Raw genomic sequence first — 24,995 nt, 5'->3', positions numbered from 1 at the left:
ACACACACACACACACACACACACACAAACACACACTCACACTCTTATATCTGCCACTGCGGCGTCAGTCTAAATGGGAAATTGTGGAGTCGTTAAAAGCCAGGACCTTGATGTTGCTCTTTCGTACCATGGGCTTCAGCATTGCGGTTTGATTTTTCTTGCTTGCATACTTAAAAGAGTTTTTTTTTTTTTTCGACTGTTGATTTAAAACTACCTGGATCTGAGATCAGAAGGTGTCTGCTTCAAAATCAGTCAAAAGTTTATTCAAGTTTTAACTTGGTGCATTCAAGGTAGTGTCTATAAAAGAAAAGCCATTTTAAATGTTGAGTTTTTCTCCGCAACACAAAGAATGCTAAAATAACAACATTGTCCTTGAACATATCAAATTGTGGGGACTGACCGGTTCCTAACAACAATAAACGGCTTTGGCTCTCCAATATCAACCAAAACACCCCGCAGCTTCAAGCTCCAATAATCACAAAAACTGCCACAGGAAATAGATTTTTATTGGACTTTTATAAGTTGCCAGGGTAATAAAACTGTCAAATCTGTCAAAGGCTTCTGAAATTACTAAAGTCTGCCGCTTCACTTCCGCTTATATAATGATGGGAACATTCAAATATCCCTTTTGCCCTTAAGCAAGCGATTTATAATCACTGATCTCTTTTATGTACCAGTTTTCTTTTGTTAGGTTTTTCCTTTCTTAAACAGGGAGTTAGATAAGGAAATAACGGTAAATCCTCAGAGAAAAGCAGAAAAGTAAAATAGAGAAGTTTAGATGAAGAAAACATGTCAAGATGAGTCAGTGGCTGTCCACAATTTACCTGTTTTCTGATATATATATATACTATATCTTGGCCGTCTATCTGCACACTTTTCTGCCTTTCTGATTGTGAAAATAAATGAATATTTCTGCCTGGAAGTTTTTGCCTAAAACATCAAACCTAGTCTATAACCACGACGTACCACAAATGTCACTTTTTTTTGGCCGCTTCCTTACGCTTTCTTTGTGTTGTAATTTTAAACTGTGGTGGACTTATGAGGACTATGGTTAACAGCTCCTCAGATCTCTGCAAGGTTTATCCAGACAGCTAGCTAGACTATCTGTCCATTCTGAGTCTCTTGCATGACTAAATCAACCAGTGAACATACACCTTCCTCCAAAACAAGTTCCTTCCAGAAGGTCATTATGTAACGGCACAGTGGCTCCACTTGGCACCGCCCATGAGTATTTGGCTGTCTTGGTAGATTGAATCCTCCAGCATAATTGAAGGAGACTGAATAATGCACAATGTCCTTGGGATGGATGTAGATTGGGCTTCTGATATTGTCTTTGTTTTTTTTATCTTCTTCTTTATTTTGCCATTCATGGATCAGTCCCTGGTAGGGAAGAACAGCTGGGAGCTGGCCAGCCTGGACATGATGGTAAACTCTCCCAGGTTCCCGGTGTTCGACCTGGTCAAAGGCAAGCAGTACTGCTTCAGAGTGCGCTCCATCAACAAGTACGGTGTCAGCGACCCATCTGAGCCGAGTACACCCATCTCCCTGGGAAAGCCACAAAGTGAGAAGTGTGCTATGTACCTTTCTGTAACCATTTATTCATCTGCCTGTTGTAAAGGTCAATTGGATTTTGTAGTAGTGTACCTACTGTAGTTGTGCACACATAGATGACCAGAACAGGTTATATTCACCTTGATTTTCTAGAGATTGGTTTACATTCTCTAAAGATAAGGGAAGATCTAAATTTATATATCAAATTTGAAAAAAATACTGATTTATGGAGTGATTTGAAAAGGCCTATGATATGTTCGATGTATGCTTAATTCAATTGATGCCAGACAAAGTATTTTGTACTTTGGTGAAAGTAACTGTGCTCAAAATTAAAATGACTCATGGTACAGTATGTCCCCTTATAGAGTGTTATAATTATATATATATATATTATAAATATTATTAAATATTTGATTATAATGATTGATTTGTTGACATTTATGCAGCATTTTTTTTAAAGTTACGTCCTTTATATGTTGATGGGTAGTTTTATCTATAACAATGCATCCTATCTTGTTTGTGTATTATATATTTAATATGTTAAAGTAGCTAGAAAATACATTATAGTTATCAGATAAATGTAGCTTGGTAAAGAGATTTATCACTAAAATGCAGTGCTTGAGAAATCACTTTGTCACTTTTCAAGTTCTGTGTGAATTTTCCTAAATCAATGAAAAGTTGATTTGATTCCATTTTTTTATTTAATTACCATTTAATGATTGATGCTAAAGTTGAACCTGATGGCTTTTTATCTGATTCCCATCAGCGGTGCCAGCCCCACCTCACTCTGTCATGGCCATCAGAGACACGGACACCTCGGTGCTGCTCCAGTGGAAGGAACCCAAAGAAAAAGACGATATCCAGGGCTACTACCTGTACTACACTGAAACTGGCAAACAAGACTGGAAGACTGTCAACAACAAGCCTGTTACCAAAACTCGGTAATGGGGACATAAATTAAAACAATGTCTTAGAAGGTTTTATTGTCATGTTTCTGGTTGGCTGCAGGGAGAGTAGTTGGTGTAACGTTAGTCTGAATCAAAAAAGAAAGAATCCAGCTTAAAAAACAAATTCTACTATATATTTCTATTAATACAACCAGGTAATTGCATTGAGCTAAAGATGTAATGGTTGACCAGGTTTTCACAGACCATTCAACCTGCCTGAACTTCATCTCTGCTCCTCAGATTTACAGTCCATGGCCTCAAGAATCGAAGGGAATATGTGTTCAGGGTGAAGTCCGTGGGCCGAGCAGGAAACAGCAACTATTCAGATGAGTCTCGTCCCATTCTCGTCAAATCGGCCATTTGTAAGTGCACCCGCGAGTCAGATCCCAAAATAGTGAACATGACATTCCTTTCAGGACAAAACTCAAGGATTTTTCAAGTCTTTTCTGATTACTTTACTAATCAAGCAACACCTGCAGTGGTTTACTTTGAAGCAGGTTATATAAAATGTAGTATTTCAATGTTGAATCTATCAATCAGTGCATTTTTGCCAAAGGTTTAGTAAAGATTTGCCATTGCCATTTGCATGCTTAGATCTACCCAACACCAACACAGTAAAGAAAAGAGATAGATACATGCTGTACTTACATCAGAGACATTTTTGTGTATATTTCAGACCAAGTGTGGGCAAGATAGCTCATAACGTTGTGCCACAATGCTGTCTAATGCTACTGGCAAACTATTTAACTGAGATTGTGCTCCTTCCACATGTCAATCTCCATGTGTTTGGTTATGTAGCCTTAATCAGATGACTCTACATCATTACATTGCATTAGATTACATGTCATTCAGCTGACGCTTTTGTCCGAAGCTACTTACAATTGCTACATATCAAAGGTTGCACACCTTTGGAGCAACTAGGGGATGCTCAGGGCCACATTGAGTGATGTATCACAGTGGGAATCAAACCCGGGTCTCCCACACCAGAGGTATGTGTTATATCCACTGTGCCATCACCTCCCCATCAGATGAATGCTCTCTCTTATTGTGGTCGGTTTATACTGTAGTTATGTTGAGACGCACCTGTTGAACCTTCTTACATGCTGTGATGAAGGCTCAGATAATGGGCTCTCTGCAGCCTGCAGTAAAGTACAATGATGACTCATTTTGCTTGCATCTCACTCACCAGAGTATCCTCACATCCACTCTGCCACTCAGCCATTACCTGAGGACAAATGGCTGCAGTTCAATTCTTTGTGAGGAATACATGTTTTATCAAAAAGAATATGAGTTGAATGTATTATATCTTATTTTATTCTCATTCAGGAACGCTCAGTATGGGCCTAGAGTTATGAATGTGTAGTTGTAGTCGGTCGGGGAGTTATTGGCTTTTCTCTGCCTTTTTAGCAGGAATAGTTGCTGGCTGAGATTTGCTCTTCTATCACCTATGAAAAAATAAATAATTCTGTTTAAATTTCTCCTGCTTGCTCCAGCTGTTCCCTCAGCTCCCTCTGGCATCACCCTGCTGCTGTGCACTGGATCAGAGATGGTGTTGGGATGGAGGGCCCCCACATGTAACGGGGGAGACCCTGTGCATGGATACTACCTAGACAAGAGAGAAAAGGACATGGATACGTGGAGAGAGGTCAACGTTAAGTCCACTAAAGAAAGGCAGTTTAAAGTCAGTAAATCTCCAGCACAATGCAAGTATTGTGAAGTGTGATGCTCGCGGCATGTCGGCCAGTCAGTTGGATAGATTGCCATAAAAGTTTTAAAGACATTCATGGTATCCAGAGAATGAATCCTAAAAATGTTGGTAATACTCTAACTTTTCCTCTAGGGCCAACAATGGGTTGACATTTTTGGACTTTTGTGAAATATAACTATTGGACAAATTTTTGTACGAACAATCATCGTTCCCAGACAATGTATCATGATGAATTTGGTGATCCGTCCAGATCCGGTTAAAAGTTTGATTTGTCCAATAATTTATTAAAGTTTATGAACCAAATACATGCAAAGCTAATTGGTTTTCCCATCAGTCTCAGTTGTACTTTGTGTTTTGTGCTAATTAGCAAAGTATTAGCATGCTAATACTCTAAACTTTGTGAACATGACAACAGTCTAACCTGCTAAACATCAGCATGTCGGTATTGTCATCATGAGCATGTTAGCGTGCCGACTTTAACATTTAGCTTTAGGCACCACTGTGCCTAAGTAAAGCCTCACACAGCTGTCGGAGACTCTTGTTTCGACATGTAGACTTTTTTCCTTTCACATCATTTCACATCTGGCAGTATAGGCCTACATAATGTACAACAGTGTGTTTTTTCTGTTCACGGACAGTATGAAAACAGAACCCTAATTGTGTTAACTCACCACTTCATTTAGCACTGCAGTGGCCTAAAATATTGAAATATTGGCTCAAGCTCCCTTATCTACATTGGCTGTGTCACTAGGCAACAAGCGGTGTCCATGGAGACCTCGAGGAAAGTTAAATCTTTAACCTGTTTCAGGGAGATTACAGGTTCTAGGCAATTAGACATTGTGCAAATGTGTTATAAGTGAGTGGTTATTTTTACAAAGACAAATCCAATTAGAAAGAAAATGACTGTATACAAAGCATTGACTGTATAATAATGGACAGAGTATGTATGACGTCACCCATTGATTTGTAGAGATCTGCTGTTAGTCAGTTAGTTTGCCGTTATGGGCGCTGCCATCCTGGTTGCGGATGTGACGATTTTAGACAACAGGGAGGAGTGAGGGCGGAGCCCTTACACTCTGCGTTACGTTACACATTTTCACCAGCAATCAGATCATAGCCACGCCCTAAAACACCCCCTGCTTTATCAAAGATTTTAAAATCAATGAGACCATATTCCAAAAAATATCATTCTGTGATGCAGAAGACTTAAATGTAGCGATTGCGACCATAATCCCATTATGAAAATGTTTACTGGGGTAATAGATAAAGTGAGAAGTGCGTCACTTGATTATAGACTTCTACATAAACCGGCCTCCATTTGCAACTGCACACGTCGCCCTCTGCTGGAATTCAGATAGAATGCAGGTTTATGGCACTTCTGATTTGCAGCATTTCGCCAAACCGGATGCTCTGTCCATTCATTTTACAGTCAATGATACAAAGATTAGTCCTACACGTTGTTGCAGAGTTTTGGGGATCCGAGACCCCTTTCCCAGAAAAAAAACCCTCTGATGAGAACATGTAGCTCCACCTTGCATTCTCTGAAAGTGTAATCTCCACTTCCCACAACAGCTCTTTTATGCTGATATTCAAATCAGGTTGCTGACTTTTGGGATGTAAAGTAGAATAATTGGAATATTGATTTTGTGCCTCTTTTCTTTCCTGGGTTGAAGTTGTGCAGAAAATCTAAATGACATTACCATGATAGCTTCCACAACTTTTGCTGTCAATGTGTCACCAATCGTGCTATATTAGATCCACAAAGTGAGTGTTTTTCTCTCCTAAATTGTCTAGAAGTCCACAGAGCATTTGCTTAAGTGAAAGTACCAATAAAACACTGTAAACAATAGTCCTTTACCAGTAAAAGTCCATTTAAAATCTCCTTAAAGTACAGAAATATTATCAGCTAAATGTTCTCTTTGTATCAAAAGTAAAAATACTCATTCTACAAAGAAATCAGTGATATATTATAACACATTATTAGATATTTACTACCAATGCGTCAATGCATAAGCAACATGCACTTTTCTTCTTGAAAATCAAAGGAGAAGTTAAGAAAATAAATATTTCTTTGTGGAACTTCTAACTTCTCACATATCTACAAACCAAACATGTTGGCAACAACTGTTTCAATCTTGACAATGCATTATGTTTTATAAGCTTTATGTAAAATCTTAACCTGCAGTGAAACTTGTGACTGCAGCTGTAGTAGTGGAGTAAAGAGTACAATATTTCTTTGTGAAATGTAGTAGAGTGAAAGTAAAAGAAGCCTTAAATGGACATGGATTGCTTTATTGTGATTAATTTGGTCATGATGAAGCATCACAAAGTTAGATTTCTCATTGAAAGTTTAAAAATATGTGTCAAATGAATCAAATGCAGCCTGTTTGCCATCTAGTGGGTGAAAGCTGTACTTTTCTTCACTTATTTTGTCAGACAACCTTTGCATTTCTCTGTGTGGACTGTACATTGATCTGATAAGACGGTAGTCGTTCTACCTAAATGTGATTAGAGACGGATCTATAGATAATGAAGGGGGTGGTAGGTGGGGGGAACGTTTTTTAGATAGGGATTGCTATTGCTGTGAAATAGGCTCCCTCTGGTTGTGTCAATTAGTTGCCGGGAGAGAGCAGAGACCAGCAGCACAAGTTCACAACTGTTCACAGAGGCGATAAGGGCCTTAAAGTCTAAGTGGCTGTGAATAGGAAGATCAATGAACAGATCCATAAGGCTAATCCCTTCTCTTCCCAAAAGCAAAAGTGTCTCGGGGGCTCACCAAAAAATGCAGTGACAGCAGCAGCAGTGGAGCTAATGCCTTGTTAAATGCCTGCTTGAGTCTAGAGAGGTGTAACTGTACAACCACGGAACTTTTGCTCCTATATGATGTGCTAACTGAGCCGTGTTTTTCCTTTAAAAACAGTGTATGTAAAGGAATTAAGTTCTAATGCTTTAAATACATTTTTAAAAAATGCTACAAAAAACCCGAAAGAAATCCAATTTAAGTCAGATGTTTGTTGTCTACAAGAAAATTCACAAATCTCTGATAAAACATGTACTGTATTATAGTGGAGGATTCAGAATATACATTATACAGATTAGAAAGTCCATCTGGCCTTCTCTTCCAGGCTTTTGAGTTAATGAACTTAAAAACATCAAAAGTAAGTAACCATCCAATGTTGGATTATCTCTATACCAGAATATTTTAGCGTTTTATCAAACCATTTAAGCGAAAATGGACATTCTTCAATCCCACCATCTGTTTCCTCCTCTCTTCAACCTGCCAACCTCAGTGACCAGGGACAGAAAAACAGTTCCTAGAAGTGCAACTAAAGACCTTTGATGAAGTGAGATGTAAAACATGATATAGACATAGTATATTTAAACCACTTGTCTTCTTTTGAAAGAATTAAAAGGAATAGTATTTACTGTATTTTGCAATTGTTTGTGATTAGCTTGACTTATGGGCACTATTACAAATCATTTTACCAGATTTAATCAGCTTTTCTGTGCCTGATGTAAATCCACAGGTTTGCAACCTGACTAGTGGACACTTCTACCAATTCCATGTGTTTGCTGCCAACATGGCTGGCGTCGGGAAGCCCTCTGAAGCCAGTGAAGCTTTCCTGTGTGAGAAGTGGACAATGCCAGAGCCAGGTAAGGATAGCAAATGTCACTTCACTTTCAGATCATTTCATACACCTGGTAGAATTTCCAGGTTGAGAACTCCTGCTGTGTAAGTGTGGACAGTTGTACCCCAGTTTTCATTCAAGTCAGTGTCCAACATAACAGCAGTAGGTCCTAACCCGTCTCAGGCAGAGTAGTAGTTTAACTCTTTATCACCAGAGATGATGGGAGGCATCACAGCTGTATTATATGACAGTGCATGTCTCACAGACAGTGCTCACATCCTGCAAAGGTCAGGGAAGGAAGTTACATTCACGTGTACATACACGGAAACTGCAGTGATGACACTGGATAAGATGTTTTTGACCCAGACGGTCACAGATGAATGTGGTGTACCTACACTGTGACTTTTTACGTAGGTAGGAATAGTTGTTGTAAATGATCCATTAGCATCCTCACACATGCGTAGATGAGTAAAGAAGGACCATGTTTGGTATTTTATAATCTTGTCCAGAATGAGTTTAAATACACCTTCAGGAAGACAGGAAATTCAGAGTTGGGATGGCACTATATGACACCACATTGTGGTTAAACTGTATTGTTAAATCTTAAGTCTCCTCTATTAAGATTTCATTAACTGCTTCTGTATAAGTCATCAAAGTCTGCTGGTATAGTTATTGAAATATCCCCTCCAGACATGTTTTAAGACACATACAAATACTCTGCCAGCAATAATAATTTTTGTATTTTAAGGCTTTTCCACGACTTGTTCTTTATTTCCCTGGCTGCGCTGTCTGTGTTGCTTAATTGTCCCAAAACAATCAGCTGCTCTGAAAGGGCACAAAAAGAGATTCCCCTTCAGGACTCAGGAAAGAGTCACATTAATAAATATTTCACAATTCAACCTGTATTTTTAGTTACACTTAATCTAGCACTTAAGAAATAATTATGAAATAGTTTTTTTAATGTCCATCCATATTAATGGTAGTGTAGCAAAAGCATTATAAATAAATTTTCTCTATTAAACTTTTGCTATGTTGTTGATGCCATGTTTAGTGTGCATCTTTAAAGCAAGGAACTCAGTCCTTTACTGCCTTATCTTAGATGCTACATAAACATTCATTTATTTTGAAACAAGGTGGTGGAGGTACTTTTTCAACCCCAGAAGTGTCTACACTAAAGTCTTCTTTTCAGGCTGCACGCAGCCCTAACAGCACCAACAAGTAAGTGCCGCCTGTGTGTAGCCTGAAAAAGTCAGTTATACCCATAGACTGTTAATATTGAATTACTATACAGTCTCTCTATGGTTATACCTGAAGGAGACTCGGATGGAAATATCTACATTTTTATGAACTGAAGTGGCTGGACAGTAAGTAAACAATGTTTAGAGAGATTTTAGACTTAGACTTCTCTTTATTAACCTTTTGGGATGACTCCCGCAAGGAAGTTGAAATTTCCAGCATCCGTTTTTAGCAAGAAGAATACAGTAAAAGAGAAAAAAGAGGAAGGCAGTAGAAATAGAACAGTATTAACAGTAGTAACAATAACAATAAAAAAAACCTTTGGCTATAAAAAAAGACATTTACCATAAATTATCATAAAGTGTCAATGTCGAGTCAAGTGTTAAAGGGTTAAAGTGTCCAGGTATTTATGTGAGTCCAGGTGTGTACTGTCCTCTTTGCCCTATTTCCCCCCCCCGAGAAAGGAGTTGTACAGTGTAATGGCATGAGGGACAAAGGAGTACTTAATTCTGTCGGTCCTACACTTGGGAAGGAGCAGCCTTCCACTGAACAGGTTCCTCTGGTTGCTGATGACGGTGTACATTTTAGTAACTACATTAACCTGAAACAATAAAATGTCTATCCCCAATGGGAATTACACCCATGCATTTTTATTACAAACACACACACAAACACACACTCGCTGACTCGCACACAAAGTCATTCCAGTAGGCAATGTGTTGGTTCAGCAGTCAGCCCAGTGGTTGTGTCCCACTCCTATCAGCTTCTTGTGACATTAATATTGAAAATGGAGAGCTTCTCTCTTGTACATGCCACTTTTAAAGCCCAGCTCATTAATCTCGGCAAATGGTCTTTCCTCTGTGCCGTTAATAATTCAAAAGTGACCGAAAATCATTAAGCAAATTAACTAGCCTACCAAGTGCTAGCATGAACACAGTGGGGGTAGATTAAGGAAAGTCACTGTACTCATTTTGACTTTACTGATTTGTCAAGACTTCCCATTAAGATAAATGAGTACATTATACATTGTCATAAGGGGAATATATCCAGAACAATAGTTCCTTCTTTTTTTTTTTCTTGTAGTTTATTTCACTGTGATATTTTGTTAAATTTTTTTGGGCACGCAAACACACACTCTCTGCTCCTCTGCACTGTTATATCCTTCGTACAAAAGCATTCACCCTGATACACAGCATGTCTGGCCCTCGTTCCTCTCTCTCTCTCTTAGGTTGCCCCTGTGACGTGGAGTTCAGGGAAGTGAGAAACAACTCCCTGGCACTGCTGTGGGCAGCTCCATTGTACGAAGGACGGAGCCCTGTCACTGGCTATTTGCTGGAAATTAGCCAGGGTGACAAATCAGACAACTGGACTGCTTTGAATGAAAGGCCAATCTCTGACACCCATTACAAGGTAAGTAAAGCTGTAAAAAAAAAAATCAAATTCAAGATACAGAAAGTAAACAAGGTAAATACTCATTTGAAGCTTTGTCACGAGTTATGACAGATTTGTTTATGACCTCTTAAAGTATGAGCGTATGTAATAACTGTAAGTGCCAGTAAATTATTATTACTCAGATTTTTACAAATGTATTATTACATCCACCTAGCAGAAACTTGAAGTGCGCCAGGATTTCATTCCTCTGTGTTTCTGTGGGTCCATATACGTTTAAATAATCATAATAAATTATAACCACAATCTGTAAATATTTGATGTGTTTTTTATGACATTCAGGTGTCAGGTCTTCAGGCAGGTCAGACCTACCGTCTCCGAGTGTCGGCTGTCAATGAGGCAGGAGTCGGCCGTGCTTCCATGCCCACTGAGCCAGTCACAGCTCAGACCAGACCAGGTCCTCCTCCATGGCTCCAGATTCTGCAAAATATTGCAATAAAACAAATCCCATCCAAGGCTTGTTGAAGATGCTGGACCTAAGACTATATAATAATTTAAAAAAACATCCACATATTCCACTATGTGTAGCCTAATAGTTATTCATAGAGACAAGTTTGCAATCAGAGACTATCTTTGAGCAGTGCTTTTGAAGAAATAGTTGAACGCTTATTCGCTGTTGTGCCTGAAGTTAGATAAGAAGCTTGATATCATTGTCATATCCATATGTTAAACATGAGGCTTTATCTGTACAGAAAAGTACTTTGCACATCTACAACATGAGAAAGGTGGCTCCGGGGGGGACAAGCAGGTCAAAAGTTGTGAAGAAAACTCCTGCGCACGTTCTAACTTCGAACATCTTCTGACAAAATGTAGTGCAGGAGTTTCCTTTGCAAGTATAAAGCTTGAGCTAGGATATTCTATCTTAACTTAGCATCAAGACTGGAAACATAGGAAAATAGCTAGCCTGGCTTTGTTCAAGAGGTTCTGGCTCCAGCTTCTCATATATGTGTAAGCGGATTTCCCAAAGTGTCAAACAACTCCTTTAAATGCGCCTTTTTACGCGAACCTGAACCCTGAGAACAATGTTTTATTCCAGTGGTGACATTGCAGAAAGACAATTAAATCATACAGCACATGTAGCCTAGTAACATGTTAGCTAAAATGCAACCAACCCAATGCAATATTGTAACACAATATTGAACACATTTAAAATATATGTATATATATATATATATATATATATATATATATATATATATATTAAATGTGTGAATATGTAACTTTTTAGCATATGTAGGTGCAATTTAGTGGTACATAATACTAAATCAATCAGAAATAAAATGATAATATTTCCAGGATACAAGTAAGTGAAACTATAAAGTACAACAAAATATGCAGTATGTACATTATGTGTAGGGGATACACATAATTATTCCAGTAGCATTTTTAACACTGCGGGTTTTCTCATCTATAATGCTACAAAATTGCTGATGGTGTCTGCAGCCCATTGCAGCCACGCGAACTGACTCTGTCACCCTCAGGTGCCAAAGACATTGAGATTGGAGTTGACAACGATGGTTTCATATTTCTGGGCTACGAGGCTGATGAGAAGGATGACCAGAACATGATTCTGTGGAGCAAAAACTACACCGAAAGCATCGACGCCGCGAGAGCTCGGGAAGAAACCAAGAAGAACGGGTATGGGTTGTCCATGTGCAACATGAACTGCACGTCTTTCTGTATTTGAATTCCAAGAAATCTGTGGCAGTCTGCAGGATCAAGTAGTGTATATTTCGAAATTTAAATGCTGTTTACCCTGCAACTTTGGATACATTTCATCTTACAGATGTTGCTATAGTTTTCAATAATAGTATTGAAATACAAAGATTAACATTAGATGTGCTCTGGATCAATTGAATTTGCTCTGTAAAGCGCCATTTGCTTTGAAGTATTTGTGACTGGGATACCCAGTGAAGGTCAGTCTCTTTTAATTCTCAACTCAACCCTTCCCTTAGCTTTAGGGAAGCCTGCCTTTCAGCTCACATTTACACTGTTCCACTCATAATAGCATGTTAAACAGTAATTTCATTTTAAGCTCAGCTGGCTGAAAGGCAACACTATTGTGACAGAAAGCACTGTGAAGTGCAATGGCTGACAGCACAAAACAGTACCTACATCCCCCAGGGCTTCAGGTTGGAGAAATAAAACAACACGCCCAAGATGCTCTGTAGATGTATCTGTCTGTTTTTTCAATTTGTCCATCAGGTCGGTCCTCACCTTCATAGACCCCTCTGAGGAGGATCTGGGTCTCTACACTGTGGAGATGAGCAACAACCCAGACCTGTCGTCCAGCTACGACTTCACCGCTGAAGGTAAACTGAAAGAGAGTGGAAGGTCAGGAAACTGTCTTGTCCAATTCACACCTTCCCCTCAGGCACAGAGATAAGAACACAGTTCAGTTGTCTCTTGTGTTATTGAAAAAGCTGACGGCAGCATGAAGAGCAGGACTTTTAATTTTAAGGGTTATCAAGCTTTTCTCTCATGCAAATAAATATGCACCTCACAACCCCTTCAACAAGGTCACCCGTCTAACTAAAGATATGTTCTCAATCAACTTAAAAATAGAGCCTAGGGCGCCTGGGTAACTCGCCTGGTAGTGCGAGCGCCTATATACAGAAGCTCAGTCCTCGACACAGCAAACGCGTATTCGAGGATGACTTGCTGCCCTTATCTGCATGTCACTCCTCCTCTCCTCTCTCTTCCCTATCACGTCTAAGCTTTTCTGTCCAATAAAGACCTAAAATGCCAGCAAAAAATATCTTTATAAAAATAGAGCTGTACTAGCCATTGTTTTTGACAATATGTAGGTATAAAGTGTAATTAACCTTCAGCTATGGTTTTACTTCTTTGCAGACCTTGAGAGACTCAAAGAACTCAGCTGGCAAGTCAGAAATCCATGTACGCACCAACGTAGACATTGCACAACAATTCTGCATTGATTAAGTGGTCATCTAATCTAATGCAGCACGTCCTGAAATGCTCTGTTTGTTTTTGTTGGCAGTGATAGCTCTGAAGTCGGGCTGGCAGGTGGATGTTTCTGAGAAAGGCGACGTACGTCTTTGGCTTCAGACTGAGAGTCTGAGTGACGCTGCTGAGCTCCGTCTCATCTTCAATGACCGAGAAATCACCAGCACTCCGGTAAGAACACTGCACAGGCCATCCTGCAAAACAGCACTTGAGAAAGTTCGAGCATGACACTAACCCAATCAGGGTTAGAGGATTTAAATATCCACATTTCTTAAACCCTTTTTGTACTGTAAGATATTTTGGATTGAATGATTTATGCATGTGTTGTGCTTTTATATTTTAGAAAGGATACTAATTGTTACTCTAATTTGTTGAGCACATGGCAGAGTCCTTTAATCTTGTCAGCCGGCCGCTCATTAAGTTGCTAAATTCATGGCTGCTAGGTTAGGATATGACATTTAAAAAGATTAGGGGAAATATGTGGGGCCCATCCTTTACTTGCCAAACCATAACTTACCCAAATCATTTTACCACTGCAGAAGGGTGAAATGAGTGCGAAATACTACATTTCCAACAGTCATAGCCTAATCACACTATTATTTGTGGTCATGATTTTAGTGTTTGGTTCAGTTAGCTTAAAGATAGTTAGGCGAAGAACATTTGACCTAGGTCACGTTTCAGATGGCTCTGAGTTAGCAATTCCACTAAAGAGACAGTTCCCTCTTAACTTCTCGGATGGTTTCATTTAAATAACTGTTTGAGACCCAAAAAGGTCAAACTCTCCAACATTCTATATGTAAAAAGAAAAGAAAAGAACAATCAAAAAAAAAAAAGTGTGTATATATATATATATATATATATATATATATATATATATATACAGATCTGTGTCCTAGAACTTCCTCTTTTCTACCTAGTTAACAATCAGGTTTATCTTATGGCCCTCTAGAGGGGCCCGACCTAAACTACCTTACCTTGTGTTAAGTACAGTTTCAGCAGTAAAACAAATGCTACTTGGATCTGAGTGCTTCTTCCAGGCAGAAATGAAAAGACAATTCATTCTGATTATTGAGCTAAAACTTTCCCTTTTATGATATCTAATCAAGTAATTTGAATAAAGGACATTAACTGTATCTATAAAGTCACTCTATTTATTGTTGAAAAAGTAGGAACATCACAAGTGGCATGCCACTCTACAAGGCTTATAAACTATAACATGCAAGCTTATCATGACAAGTCACTACGAATCGAAAACAGCAATTAGTGTTTTGTTAACCGTACTGGAAGGCAACAAAGTGAGGCTGCCAACAACCCAGCAGAGCAGGTGTACAAGGCAACAGAAAGGTCTGAGAAATTAGCTAATTTCACAAAGTCCGGGAGACAGGAGGATCAACTGGGCTTAAGGTGGAGAAAGAGCCAACATCTGGTACACGTGTCAGTTTTGGTTAGATGCCCTACAGGGTATTAGAATTTCTACCACAACGGCAAAGGTGGAATGAATAGAGAGTTTGGACAGCTTTCTGTCTTTAGTTTTTCTGTCAGATTGTCACGGTAGTAAATCAACCGTATGTCATCGCTTAAGATATGGTCTCTAGGGGTTGGTGAAATTGCCCTCTGAAATGGAAAACTGTAGCCATGTAAGGCATGATATGTAAATAAATATGATGACATATTAATAATAAAGACATGTTCCCTTTTTTCAGTGTATGGCATATTTTGCACAAGTCATGCTGATATTTGTATACTTGCACTTATTGTCTTTCATATTTCTCAAAAATGCCCTCAGAATTCATTTACTTTCATAAAACAGCTCAGTGAAAGCAGTAGCTATTTGCAACAAGAACAAAAAGCAATTTGGAAATATGGAAAATAGGCACTCAGTGATTTCACCTGCCATTGCAAGATGACCTAAAATAAAACAGTATAATCATCAAGGAACGCTAACTGAATGTGAACTAACCTCCTCAGCACTCATATGCGTTATGACACCAAGTTAAAAATAATCAGCACTGCCGTCATGGTTATTGAACCGTGCAGTGATGTGTCCACAGAGGGAAAAGCAAACACAACACAGTCAATTTATTGTGTTTTCACAACTCCGTCAGATACATTTTGTGTGTCTGTGTTGGCTCGTGTTGGTGCGAGGTGGGCGACTGCTTTATATTCAGCAGCTTCCATTCATTGCTTCAATTTCATTTTCATTTATTCCATTAATACTCCATATCAGAGCTCCATCTGAACAGTACTGATTACACGTTATTTCTAAATGATCGCAGCTGAGGTTTGCAAATTCAAAAGCCATTTAGCTGATTAGGGCCCTCCTGCTTGCCATACATCACCAATCACATCCACCACCGAGGCCCATCAACATGCAAGGCATGCACTTATCTTGATCAACATAACAGTCATGAAAATGAGCTTAAAGGCTGCTTCCTGTTTGTTTGTGAGTGCGTGTGTACAAGTGTGCGTGCGTGCTTGCATAGTGCGTGCGTGTGTGCGTGGTTTGTGTGTTGGAAAAAAGGAATGTTTCATCTACAGTTTGCATTTTTTGTGACACGCACTGTGTATGATTAGCCATCCATACAGTAGCAAGCGGCATGTCTACCTGCCATCTGGGATCATCTGTCTGCTGTGTGTGTGCTGTATGTGTGGCAATGCTTGTTTGCTCTTCTACAGCACCGTAAGATCACCTTCGACAAAGCCCAAGGTCTGGTAGAGATTCTGTTGGAGCAGCTCTCTCAGGAGGACGAGGGCCAGTACACGGCTCAGCTGAAGGACGGCCGCGCCAAGAATCAGTTCACGTTCGTCTTTGTGGATCAAAGTAAGTTCCGAATTCAGTTGCCACTAAGTTGTCATGTACTTTTTTTGTTTCATACCGTCATGAGAGACAAGCACAAACGTAGAGGGACAAAAGAACAGAACAGGAATCTGTGTAAATGTAAAATCACGCAGTGATGAAATGCTATCTTTATTTCCTTGTTGTGACATTTTCTTCTTTGAAACAGGATATTTGTTTGAAACTTAGTCTGAAGCTACCATGGAGGTCACGTCGTCTTGTGTGTCTTCTGAGAATGTGGGGTGTTCAGCAACTTTAGCAACCATCCTGCAATTAATTAACTACAGTAACTCTAGAATTTAGAATCAAACTATTAAATTTTGACAGCTTTAGGACACATAAATCAATCATTCAGAATTTTCCAACCACATTTTTAAAGTAGTAACGTTTACACAAAACATATTTGAATTGATTGAAAAAACCCAAAAATGCTTTCTTTTTTTTAGTGTGTACTTTTTAAATCCTAGTTACAGCCCTGGAAGAGACATGCTAGATGGATGGATAGAAGGAGGAAGGGATGGATAGATGGATGGAAAAGAAATCCAATATCTTAGTGAAAACAGATTAAAAGGAACTTGCTTATTTGCAATGCAAACGCTCTGTTGTCCATCCATGGGGTTCAGCTCATTTGCATTTTCTCCCAAAATGTTCTCTGCTGTTTAAATAGAAGAGGACCTTAATTACTGTAAACTTCTTGCAGAAGACAATTGCAATAACTTTTATGTGTGTCCGTTATTAAACTGATCTGCCTCTGTTCTTTTAGTGGAAGATCAGTAAATCCAGAAAATGACTAGCCTAACTCTGGACTTGTGATGTACTTGTAATGCATCTTAATCACTAAGCCACTAGAATGAATTAATAATTGTACAATTAAAGTATTAATCAAAGGGATATGAGTGATGGAGAACGTGATGATTTTTGATTAGAAAGGTAGTTCAAAAATGTGGTATGGTGTTTTTGATTGCAGTTATCGTGTACACTTAATGTGCTGCATGAGGTCACATTAAAGATAGTATCAGTATATCTGATCTTCTTAATTTCCTCAGTCTTTCAACAACAATTACAGGACCTGATTTGTAGCACAATGACTCCAGGAAAGATTTTTATTTTTTCCCTATTTGATGAATAAATGTTCGTATAACTATCAATTTTCTTGTCTTGCTTTATAAATGTTGTTTTATGGCACATCAACAACCTGTTCTCAGTTCATAAGATTATTATGTTTCCTTGCAACTTTCACTCAAAAGTCTATTTCCCCCTCCTACGTTTGGCAGAGCAGTTCAAAATGAAGAAGATATTATTTTAGAAACAACAACCTTTTGGAGCAACAAGTTATCATCACTACTCCCCATATGACCTGTGTGATTCTGCTGTTTTTGCACTCTTTTTGTCTCTTTCAGAGTTTCGTCAGACGCTGGCCTTGGCTGATAAAAACCGACGCGACCACCAGAGAAAGTCTGGTGAGAGCCTCCAAACATCAGTAACAGATACAGTATAGTTACTACAATTACATCTACCAGTTGCAGTAGCTTTTTGAGGGTCTTTATAGTGACTCAGCTGCTTCGTTTTGAAACCTCTTGAAACTAAATAGTCCAAAGGATGCATCCTGTGCTACTCAACTCCATGTTTTATCACCTGAGCTTTCAGATGTGATAAGGAGAAGCTATACAACTCTTTTGTGTGTAGAGGCCAATGTCCCAGTGCCAACTTTTGCAAACAAACCATCTCACACTATGTCTACGATCCAAAGTCCATGTGAGACTCAAAGCCCACATATCACATATTGTCTATAACCTGCAGAACAACATGATGCAAAACAGATATTCAAGTAAGACACGTTTGTTACTTGCATGTTATGCACTTTATTTCAGGCAGCTTTCACTTTCTGCACTATGTTTTAGCACACAGCTATAATTGATATAAATTGCCTCATTATGATGCATTTGTGTTTCATTGGTTGCTGTGAATAAATTATTGTCTGAAGGTCACTGTTTCTAGATGGATATTCACGTGTTCTGTTTTCCACAGGGCCTTATTTCCAGGAATACTTGTCGTGGAGTGTAAATGAGGATTGTGAAGTGATTATAAAGTGCAAGGTACTTTTTGTACATTTTATAGAACACATTTGTTAATTGTAATAAGAGAACTAACATAACATTAAGAGCCCAGAAATGTTTCATCTTTCATTATTAATTTCTGCCATTATTTGTGTGTTGCAATGCTCACTCGGGGCAAGACAAATAAAAGAAACAAGGGGTTAATTAGCGAACTTTAGAGATGCTTGATGGCAGATTTAGTTACCTTTGGACAGAGCCAGGCTAGTTTTCCTGTCGTTATGCAAAGCTAAGCTAAGCTAAGCTAACTGGTTTCTGACTTCTGGCTCCAGCTTTGTATTAAGTGGACTGACTATTGAGAGTGGAATCAATCTTCTCATCTAACTTTTTACAGGAAAGCAAATAAGTTCGAACTATTACTTTAAATGATTACTGGTAACTAATTAATAACAGTTACCAGTAATTACTCTTTTAATGACATCTATTACATATATTTGACTATTTGTCTATATAGACTATATAGTTTTGAACCAATCCATTGTAGAGGACTTGTATTTCAGGTATGTATATCTCTCCATACACAGGTGACAAACACAAACAAGGACACGTCACTCAAGTGGTTTAAAGACGGCGTGGCGGTGACCCAACTTGTGTATGAGCAGTCATCAGGGGTCAGCACACTCACCATCCCACAGGTATCCAAAAGGATTCGGCTCTATTTCCAGACTACCAGGAGTGGAGAGGGGAGTTGGGAACTCAGGCAAATGAGCATGTATAGTGTAGGGAGAGAAAACAAGAGAACCAGAGAGTTAATTAGTCTTTTTCTGTGTTATTATGAAATATTGGTTCACTTTGTAGTGTATTATAAGATTATATAGAAGATGAATTTAAGTATTTGTTTATTGTTCAACATTAAGGTTTGCCTGATGGCCTGGGTCAAGTAAAACACTACATTGGGCAAGTAAATATAACGCGGGCAAGTGGTTAAAAAAAAAGTTTCAATTATAATTGTATCATAAATCACCTTGACGTTCTCTTGCCCAGGGCCTTTGGCCACGTCAGAGAATGCTTGTTGAATGATTTGATTTGAATGTGCTGACGGCCAATCAAAAACAGAGTTGGCCCGAGTGCTACATGACTGGCAGCTGTCTTGTTAGAAAAAGAAGATGATGCAAGTTAAAAAGAGTCTTTCAAGCAAAACAAAGTTTTCTTGGGTGGCATTATAGGATGTCAATGAAACAACTACAAAGTTTGAGTTCAGGGCAGATTTATATAAAACCCGTCCGTTCTTGCAAGTGGAAAAAAAAAACTTGACGTTGAACCCTGTTGGTGGTTCTCTAGTTAGCAATCTTTCATTTGAGAAGCTATGAATAAGTTTAACTGTAATACGTTGGATGGTTTTCCCTCAGGTTACCAAGAAAGAGTCAGGTTCATACAGAGCTGTGGTGTCAGATGGGAGAGGAGAGGATGTCAGCATCTTAGAGTTACTGGATGATGGTAAGACACAACCTTGTCACCAGCGAACAAGTATCCACAAACAATAGTCCTCCATTTATTTATGTGTGCATTTCAGATGGCACACATTTCCCATCCATAATAGAAGTGAGGTGATTGTCTTTTATTTTGTGCATCCTTATCTCATTATGTGTCCTTAGTATTCAGCTACCTACCTCTAATCTTGTGTTTAGTATTTATTGAGTTTCCATAAGTAATATAAAACACTCTCTGAACACTTAATTGATCATTTGATTTACAGAGTATGACGAGCTTCTCCAGCAGCTGAGTAAACAGTGTGGTGAGTTATTCACCTTAAGCTGTACCTTTGTGAAATGTGCCAATGATGTCTTTTTTTTAGCAGCAGATGTGTTGTGTTGGGATAAGGATAATACAACTAAAAGCCATGTTAAGTAATTGCTGTGTGTGTTGTTTCAGAATACTAATGTGTTTAAATTAAAATTGCCAAGCAAGCTGAAATGTATGCAATCTGTGGCATTAAATAACCAGAAGCTCTGCCTTCTCTCTTTTCCTCTCTGTCTCTGCAGCGTTGTCTGCCAGCCCACTAAAGATTCAGAGCACCGCTGAAGGTTTCAAGCTCTACTGCTCACTCAAATACTATATATGCTACATGAAAACCAGCTGGTACTTCAAGTGAGTCCACATGCAGATCACCTCTCTGACCTAACACGCTATGTGCAACTACTACCAAGGAGGTAGTATTCCAAACTTAACTTAAATTCTGTTAAGACAGACAGACCTGAATACAAATTTTGCACAGGAAAGTAAATAAAAAGTAGCTTAAAGTTTATTTTAACTACAGTGCCATCTGGTAGTGTGGTCACATTGTTTACTGCAAGCCACAGGAGTGCAACGCTGTAAATGTCAAGCTAAAGACAGGAAGATAATGCTGCGGTGGTGCTCTATGAATGATCAGCATGGCAGCAGTCTTTTTTTTTGCTGGTAAGATACTGTACGTTAACAAAACGGCCACAGTTGCAGGTCAAAGACCATAAAAGGAAGTCACACGTACTGGCTTGACTGCTGCACACACACAAACACACACAAACCAATAGAGGTAAGAGGTATATTCATTTACTGCAACATTTCTATTTCAATGTCTGGGCCTTCTTTACTAAAGTTCCCTAAAGTGCTTATCAAAGTTCAACTACTGACAGCTTAAAAGGTTCAGGATCTAAATGGGTAGAGCGGCTCTTCATGTTGGCATGCAAACGTGGCAGCTGGACACTGTATCACCAGATTCAGCCTACTTATCTGTTAAAATCAATACTACACATAATCCTGTGCAGCCAAACACTGTTGAAACCCAGAAAACGTCTGGAGGAGGCGTTCTCAAAGATACCAAATGTATCGCAGTCTGAATTCTGAATAAATGTGTATAAAATGGTGAACAACATATGTAAAATAACAGAGAAAGAGTAAGAACTGACTGATTGCATGTGCATTTCATTAAAGTGAAAGATCCTGTGATATTATTTAAAGGTACTGTATACTAAAAGATAATTAATTACATGCTTAAGGCTGTTACTGCTTTCTCTAGTAAGGCCACTAGCCCCACCTGCTGGGGGATTGAAGAATAGCCTTTACTATTGCGTAACAAAAAACTGAAGAAAATCTGACTAGTGTGATGCAGACTGACAGATTTCTTTTTCCTTAATAAAGTTAGTTTTGTGTGATTCCAGTCTGAACTGTGACATGTTCCTACAACAGAATTTTTAGTTCAAATCTTTATAAGTTTATAACCTGTGTGCTTATGCTCCTATGACTGAGGTTACAGTGATGTGGAAGAAACAGATGCCCTTTATTTTCTAGATCTGATACCAGTACTTTGGGCTAGGGGAAAAGCAGGAGTATGTCCATAACATGTATTTGGTAAGGATATGCTGGTTTTAGAAAGTTTCTGTCTAAGGCATATGTAGCGGTAGCAAAAAAATGTAATTGCTTCCCTCCGTGTAGGGAGAAGAAGATTGACCAGGAAGCCAAGACAAAGCCTGGCAGCAATATGCAGAATGTCTGGATTGAAATCTTTAACCCAACAGAGAATGATAAAGGCAAATACACCTTGGAGATGTTTGACGGCAAAGAGACACACAAACGGCATCTTGACCTGTCTGAACAAGGTGGGTGAGCAAGTTTGAATTGAAGGACCTAAAACACAATGTCAGATTAAGGGAAGATTTCAGAGCATACATTATGAGATCTTGATTATTATTTTTTCCAACAGTCTTCGCTGATGCCTTGCTGGAGTACCAGAGGTTAAAGTAAGTGCTGCACTGCATGCAGTGGATGATGCGTCTAACATGGCTTGCTGTGAGACTAACAGAAAGCACTGAGCAGTCAGAGGTAACAGACCATTAGTTTAAAACATTGAAAACATCTCGCACAGATTATCGATCAATGTCATATTGATTTGACTTTTTGTTTTCATCCCTCAGACAGGCGGCCATTGCTGAGAAAAGTGAGTGACAGGTTATATGTAAATCCTAAGTTATTTTCTGTCCACAACAAAGGTTAAAAGATTTTACAATGAAGTGCCGCAGAGAGTTATTGTTGCTCTTTTTGTTTCAGATCGAGCCAAAGTGACCAAGGGTCTTCCTGATGTGGTAGCCATCATGGAGGGCAAGGTATGACATTGTCAGGAAGACATGACTACTTAGAGACAATTTCAAACACAACAATACTGATATCTTTTTTACCGTTTTGGTCCTTTCTGTGGCCTATTATTTGCATGTGCTTGACTGCTCCTCGTCCTCTCTTCAGTCTTTGTGTCTGACGTGCTACATTGATGGTGAACCAACCCCAGAGATTGTCTGGCTTCGGAACGACAAGGAGATTGTTAACGAGACCCATTTTACCCTCACTAAGGAGCCCAAGTGCAGCACTATCAACATTAACAACGTCAGCCTGGAAGATTCTGGAAAATACAGCATCTTTGTGCGCAACCAGTATGGCTCTGAAACTGTTGATGTGACAGTGAGCGTTTACATGCGTGGGGAGAAGCCTCCAGTCCATGCTGTTTTGATGGGTTAAGACTGAAAACTGGGTCAAAAATGAGGGTTTTTCTATTCTTCAGCTTTTTATGCATAGAGAGAAAGATGAAAATGAAGGTGGATGGATAGATGATGAGATGGAAGGACGCTTGATTGTTCATTTATAAGGAAACGTTATTGAGCATGGGGGAACTTTATTGAGCTTTTGAAAAATGCCCAGTGAGGTTTAATCACAAATGTAATCCTACAGTCTGCAAACTGTCTATACTGTTTAAATAGCCTAGTGTATGCCGTAAATACTGTATGTCAGGCTCAGGCTTCTCCTGTGATGGAGTTGCAGAATAGCTAAGTCCTGTTAGTCAAAGTTATTAAGCTGACTTCATGGACATTTCATATAAAGATTGTTTCTTTAATAAAATAAGACTATGTAATTTCTAAAATAGGAAATTGCACCATTTTCTTCTAACAAATGACAAGCTGAATTCATAAGCAGGAAATTCGATTCATAACACTCAGATAGTTTTGTGCTAGACTTACTTGGGGTGGCAGTAGCTCAGTCCGTCGGGAGTTGGGTTGAGAGGGTCCCCATACAGACCGGAGGACAGAGTATGGACTGATACCTTGTTCACTGCTTCAGTAAAAAGGCCGAATTATAGACACAACCTTCCATGCTTGGCAGCGGGAGATATTTCTAGTCTGCTCAGCTCATAGAACCCTTTGGCTTAGCTACAAGCCAGCAAGCTAAGATTACACTAGCAAGATTAAAAATCACGAACAATGTGTGTGCAGTTAAAAATTCAAAAATGTAATTTGACAGTGTGTTTACCAACAAGACAAGTTAACTAGCCAGTCATGTCAGTTTCACCAAATTAATAGACCTTCACAAACAGATTAAACACCATGTGTACTGTTGGCCGCAGCCTGAAATCATTTAAGAGTTGAACAGTGGACACAATGTGAGATGATTGCTGTGAAACTAAGTTAGTGTACTTCTTGCAGCTTGTGTGTTAGCGCCATCCTGTAGCATTGATGGACTACACTAAGTGTTGAAAATGGTCAGATTTTATTTTTCCATTTACTGCATCACATGCATTTAGAACAGTAAAAAGTCAGTTTCACCAGAACTCATTAGGAGGTGTCCTAATTCACTTTTTAATGGACACCCTGCAGCCAATCAGAATTGTGTATTCACCCAGGCCCATGGTATAATTCCTGATAATGAACACCACTTCGGGCATTAACCCTTATGTTGCCAATTTGCTGACTTTGACTCTTCTCTACTTGTGCTACTGTTACATTACATTTATTATTTACCCTTTTTATTGTCTTTTGTTTTTAAGTTCACTAAGCACCTGTCAAAACGAAAACTGCAAACCCCTCAGCTACTAAAGCTTTTGGTGAATCAGATGTGTTATTTGTTTGTGTGTGTTGTGAATAAAGCAAGTTTAAGCTATTTTTACCTGTGGATTATTTTTATGAGCATTTACAAATACCATACTTAATCTTTTTATCTGTGTCCAGTCAACTTTTATTCCAATTTATAATCAAGTGTTAAAGAAAATGTGGCCTGAATCTTTGTTTGTGTATTATGTAAGTAGAGATTATTATTATCTTGCACTTTAGAAGCAAACAGTCCGTAGTGTCATCAACCCTACTACTGGGCCCGTTGGTCAGGTAAAGTCACGCTGGGACGTTTGACACACTGAGGAAAAGGTTGCAGACACACACAAAGTTCAATTAATGTCCAATAAATGCATTCTGAAAGACAAATCAGCTATATGTAAATATGGCTCAGTGGTTAAGTAAATCATTTTCTCCTTTTAGTTCTGGAGCTTACCATCTTCAAACTCCACTCTGGGCTCTGTGAACTTTACAGTAAATGAAGATCATATAAATAATTGTCATTTTATGTATGCAATACAAAATACTTCTGCATGCCATGGTGCACATATATAAATATGTACATATATCTCATCATCACTGAAGCTCTTCAACCCAATCTAAATGCATCTGTGGTGGAAGCTGAGGTTTGTCCAAACTGGAGTAAGTGAACTCGAGGTTGTTCAAACAGCAGAGTTTATGCTCATTAAGCACGATGCTATCCTCCCCCCCC

General features: G+C 38.8%; 1 protein-coding gene and 1 long non-coding RNA gene across 4 annotated transcripts in view; one reads left to right on the top strand and one right to left on the bottom strand.

Annotated features, from left to right (window-relative positions):
- Positions 1 to 23,648, top strand: part of myom3 (myomesin 3) — a 60,706-nt gene extending 37,058 nt beyond the window's left edge. Inside the window, exons 15-37 of one of the 3 annotated variants that reach the window (XR_004332260.1) lie at positions 1,378 to 1,561; positions 2,318 to 2,489; positions 2,736 to 2,860; positions 3,992 to 4,179; positions 7,734 to 7,860; positions 10,300 to 10,481; positions 10,803 to 10,917; positions 12,002 to 12,158; positions 12,726 to 12,832; positions 13,374 to 13,418; positions 13,522 to 13,658; positions 16,164 to 16,308; positions 17,724 to 17,783; positions 18,352 to 18,419; positions 18,962 to 19,072; positions 19,787 to 19,874; positions 20,134 to 20,172; positions 20,420 to 20,525; positions 21,849 to 22,012; positions 22,117 to 22,235; positions 22,328 to 22,350; positions 22,461 to 22,516; positions 22,653 to 22,812. Coding sequence is in view for 2 of the 3 variants with exons in the window: in XM_032517414.1 (XP_032373305.1) it covers positions 1,378 to 1,561; positions 2,318 to 2,489; positions 2,736 to 2,860; positions 3,992 to 4,179; positions 7,734 to 7,860; positions 10,300 to 10,481; positions 10,803 to 10,917; positions 12,002 to 12,158; positions 12,726 to 12,832; positions 13,374 to 13,418; positions 13,522 to 13,658; positions 16,164 to 16,308; positions 17,724 to 17,783; positions 18,352 to 18,419; positions 18,962 to 19,072; positions 19,787 to 19,874; positions 20,134 to 20,172; positions 20,420 to 20,525; positions 21,849 to 22,012; positions 22,117 to 22,153; positions 22,328 to 22,350; positions 22,461 to 22,516; positions 22,653 to 22,922 (2,706 nt within the window). In the remaining variant the exon portion in view is untranslated. Of the gene's footprint in view, positions 1 to 1,377; positions 1,562 to 2,317; positions 2,493 to 2,735; positions 2,861 to 3,991; positions 4,180 to 7,733; positions 7,861 to 10,299; positions 10,482 to 10,802; positions 10,918 to 12,001; positions 12,159 to 12,725; positions 12,833 to 13,373; positions 13,419 to 13,521; positions 13,659 to 16,163; positions 16,309 to 17,723; positions 17,784 to 18,351; positions 18,420 to 18,961; positions 19,073 to 19,786; positions 19,875 to 20,133; positions 20,173 to 20,419; positions 20,526 to 21,848; positions 22,013 to 22,116; positions 22,236 to 22,327; positions 22,351 to 22,460; positions 22,517 to 22,652 lie in introns of all 3 variants that reach the window. The other 2 variants (XM_032517414.1, XM_032517415.1) reach the window with 2 other exon arrangements.
- Positions 14,997 to 24,995, bottom strand: part of LOC116690494 (uncharacterized) — a 14,474-nt gene continuing 4,475 nt past the window's right edge. The window contains exons 2-4 of the long non-coding RNA XR_004332269.1: positions 24,533 to 24,539; positions 18,206 to 18,213; positions 14,997 to 15,007 (exon numbers count right to left, since the gene is read on the bottom strand). This is a non-coding gene — a long non-coding RNA (uncharacterized LOC116690494). The remainder of the gene's footprint in view (positions 15,008 to 18,205; positions 18,214 to 24,532; positions 24,540 to 24,995) is intronic.

The sequence above is a fragment of the Etheostoma spectabile genome, chromosome 6 (assembly GCF_008692095.1).
Source record: "Etheostoma spectabile isolate EspeVRDwgs_2016 chromosome 6, UIUC_Espe_1.0, whole genome shotgun sequence".
In the NCBI taxonomy this organism is placed as follows: domain Eukaryota; kingdom Metazoa; phylum Chordata; class Actinopteri; order Perciformes; family Percidae; genus Etheostoma; species Etheostoma spectabile.
This window is presented reverse-complemented; position numbering and strand designations above follow the sequence as displayed.